At 49.3% G+C, this 2,350-nt stretch overlaps 1 protein-coding gene across 4 annotated transcripts in view; it reads right to left on the bottom strand.

The window, feature by feature from the left end:
- The window catches only part of CPT1A (carnitine palmitoyltransferase 1A), an 85,535-nt gene that overhangs the window by 25,945 nt on the left and 57,240 nt on the right, over positions 1 to 2,350 (bottom strand). For all 4 annotated transcript variants that reach the window (XM_037734006.1, XM_017515892.2, XM_037734007.1 and 1 more), the window contains one exon: positions 1,439 to 1,544. In XM_037734006.1, the coding sequence (XP_037589934.1) occupies positions 1,439 to 1,544 (106 nt within the window). The remainder of the gene's footprint in view (positions 1 to 1,438; positions 1,545 to 2,350) is intronic.

The raw sequence follows: 2,350 nt of genomic DNA, 5'->3' as shown, positions 1-2,350 counted from the left end.
AAAAAAAAAAAAAAGAAAAGAAAACAAAGCAAAAGAAAAGAAAAAATAAGCTAGACACAGAAGACCACATATTGTATGATTCCATCTATATAAAATGTCCAAAATAGGCAAATACAGACAGGTAGAAAGTAAATTAGTGCTTATCAGGAACGTAGGGGAGAATGGAATGAGGGGTTTCTTTTGGAGGTGGTAAAAATATTACAGAATTAGGATGGGTGCACGGCTCATGCGTGTAATCCTAACACTTTGGGAGGCCAAGGCAGGTGGATCACTTTAGGTCAGAAGTTCAAGACCAACCCTGCCAACAAGGGGAAACCCCGCCTCTACCAAAAATGCACAAATTGGCTGGGTGTGGTGACGCGTGCCTGTAATCCCGGCTACTCGGGAGGCTGAGCAGTGGCGACTGGTGCACAGCCAGCCTGTGAATATACTAAAAACCACTGAATTGTACACTTCTAAAGGGCAGATTTTAAGGTATGTGACTTATATCTCAGCTAAAAAAATTAAATTTTTTAATAAAAGGAATCCCTGTGCTCAGGAAGCTTACATTCTGGTGAGGGAGGCAAAAACAACCCAGGGTCGGGGGTAACTGTCCGCTGGCGAGGGGGTGGGGCAGGTGGAGGGCGCCACTAATACGTGGGGGTCACGATCCAGGCTGACCTGAGCCAGTGAAGGAACAGCCCAGTCACAGCTCCAGAAGGGCCTGATGCAGAAACATCAGAAATAAATCAAGAGCAAGGCTGCGTGCGGTGGCTCACGTTTGTAATCTCAGCACTTCGGGAGGCTGAGGCAGGCAGATTGTTTGAGCCCAGGAGTTCAAGACCAGCCTGGGTAACATGGCAAAACCCCATTTCTACAAAAAAATACAAAAATTAGCCAGGCGTGGTGACGCACACCTGTGGTCCCAGCTGCTAGGGTGGCTGAGGTGGGAGAATCGCTTGAACCCAGGAGCTGAGGCAGTGAAGACAAGGATGCCTTTAATTTAGTGATTTAACTTCACATGTATTACTAATATGAGTGAAAAATTCATATTCTATAATCACAGAAATATTACGAAACTAAATGCAGTGTGGGGTTTGGATTTCTTTTTTGTTTTTAGTTTTTCAGACAGAGTCTTGCTCTGTTGGCCAGCTTACAGTGGCATGATCTCGGCTCATTGCAGCTTCTGTCTCCGGGTTCAAGTGATTCTCCTGCCTCAGCCTCCCAAGTAGCTGGGACTACAGGTGCGCACCACCACACCTGACTAATTTTTATATTTTTAGTAGAGACAGGGTTTCACTGTGTTAGTCAAGCTGGACTCGAACTCCTGACCTCTCAGGTGATCTGCCCGCCTCGGCCTCCCAAAGTGCTGGGATTATAAGCGTGAGCCACCGCATCCTGCCAGGTTTGAATTTTCAAAAGCAACTCTCACGTTCAAGGGAAAAGTGCAAAACCTCACCTCCCAAAGGTGCCCGACGATTGGCGCGTCTGCCCAGGAGTGCTCTGCGTTCATGCCCATCTTCCCGTTTTTGAAGACAACAAACGTGATGGACTTGTCAAACCACCTGCGTAACACACACATGGATGGAACTTAAGTGTTGAAAGAGGGAAAAATGAGCAGGTGTTACGCCTCTCGGCTTCATCCTGCGTGGACGAATTTACTTTGCACCTGCCCTTCTAACAGCGACTGGATGCGCAGTCTCTGTAGAGTGAAGATGAAAGCACGAATGGGACACTGAATTACTAACTTCTTCCCTGTCCCAGACACAAAGATGAGCGCTTTATGTCCTGGAGACCTGAAGACAGAGTTATTATCACAAGGCAACTAGGGAGAGGCGAGAGGCTCTTCCTGTGAGCTCATGACCCCTTCATCAGCCAGTCCTTGTCCTCACCCTGCAGGGAGGCTGGCCTATACTTTACAGAGAAGGAAAAGAGGACTGGAGGTAGCCCCAGGCCAACACCCTGTGCCCAGCCCTGTCCGCCACTCTCCCCTGCCTGAGTCCCGGGACCGGGCAGCCCTGCGGCTCACAAGCATCTCCAAACAAAGGTGGTCATGTGCAGAGAAGGGAAGAATCTCAAATGTGTAGCTCAGGCTGTGCATGTGTGACAGGTTTGGCAGAGGGAAGAAAGCTGAACGTTGGCGGGGCGCGGTGGCTCATGCCTATAACCCCAGCACTTTGGGAGGCCGAGGCGGGCGGATCACTTGAGATCAGGAGTTCATAACCAGCCTGGGTAACATGGTGAAACCCTGTCTCTATGAAAAATACCAAAATTAGGCCGGGCGCGGTGGCTCAAGCCTGTAATCCCAGCACTTTGGGAGGCCAAGGCGGGTGGATCACGAGGTCAAGAGATCGAGACCATCCTGGTCAAC

This window comes from Cebus imitator, unplaced genomic scaffold, assembly GCF_001604975.1.
Source record: "Cebus imitator isolate Cc_AM_T3 unplaced genomic scaffold, Cebus_imitator-1.0 Scaffold564, whole genome shotgun sequence".
Classification (NCBI taxonomy): domain Eukaryota; kingdom Metazoa; phylum Chordata; class Mammalia; order Primates; family Cebidae; genus Cebus; species Cebus imitator.
Note: the sequence above shows the minus strand (reverse complement) of the source record. Positions and strands in the feature narration are given on the sequence as shown.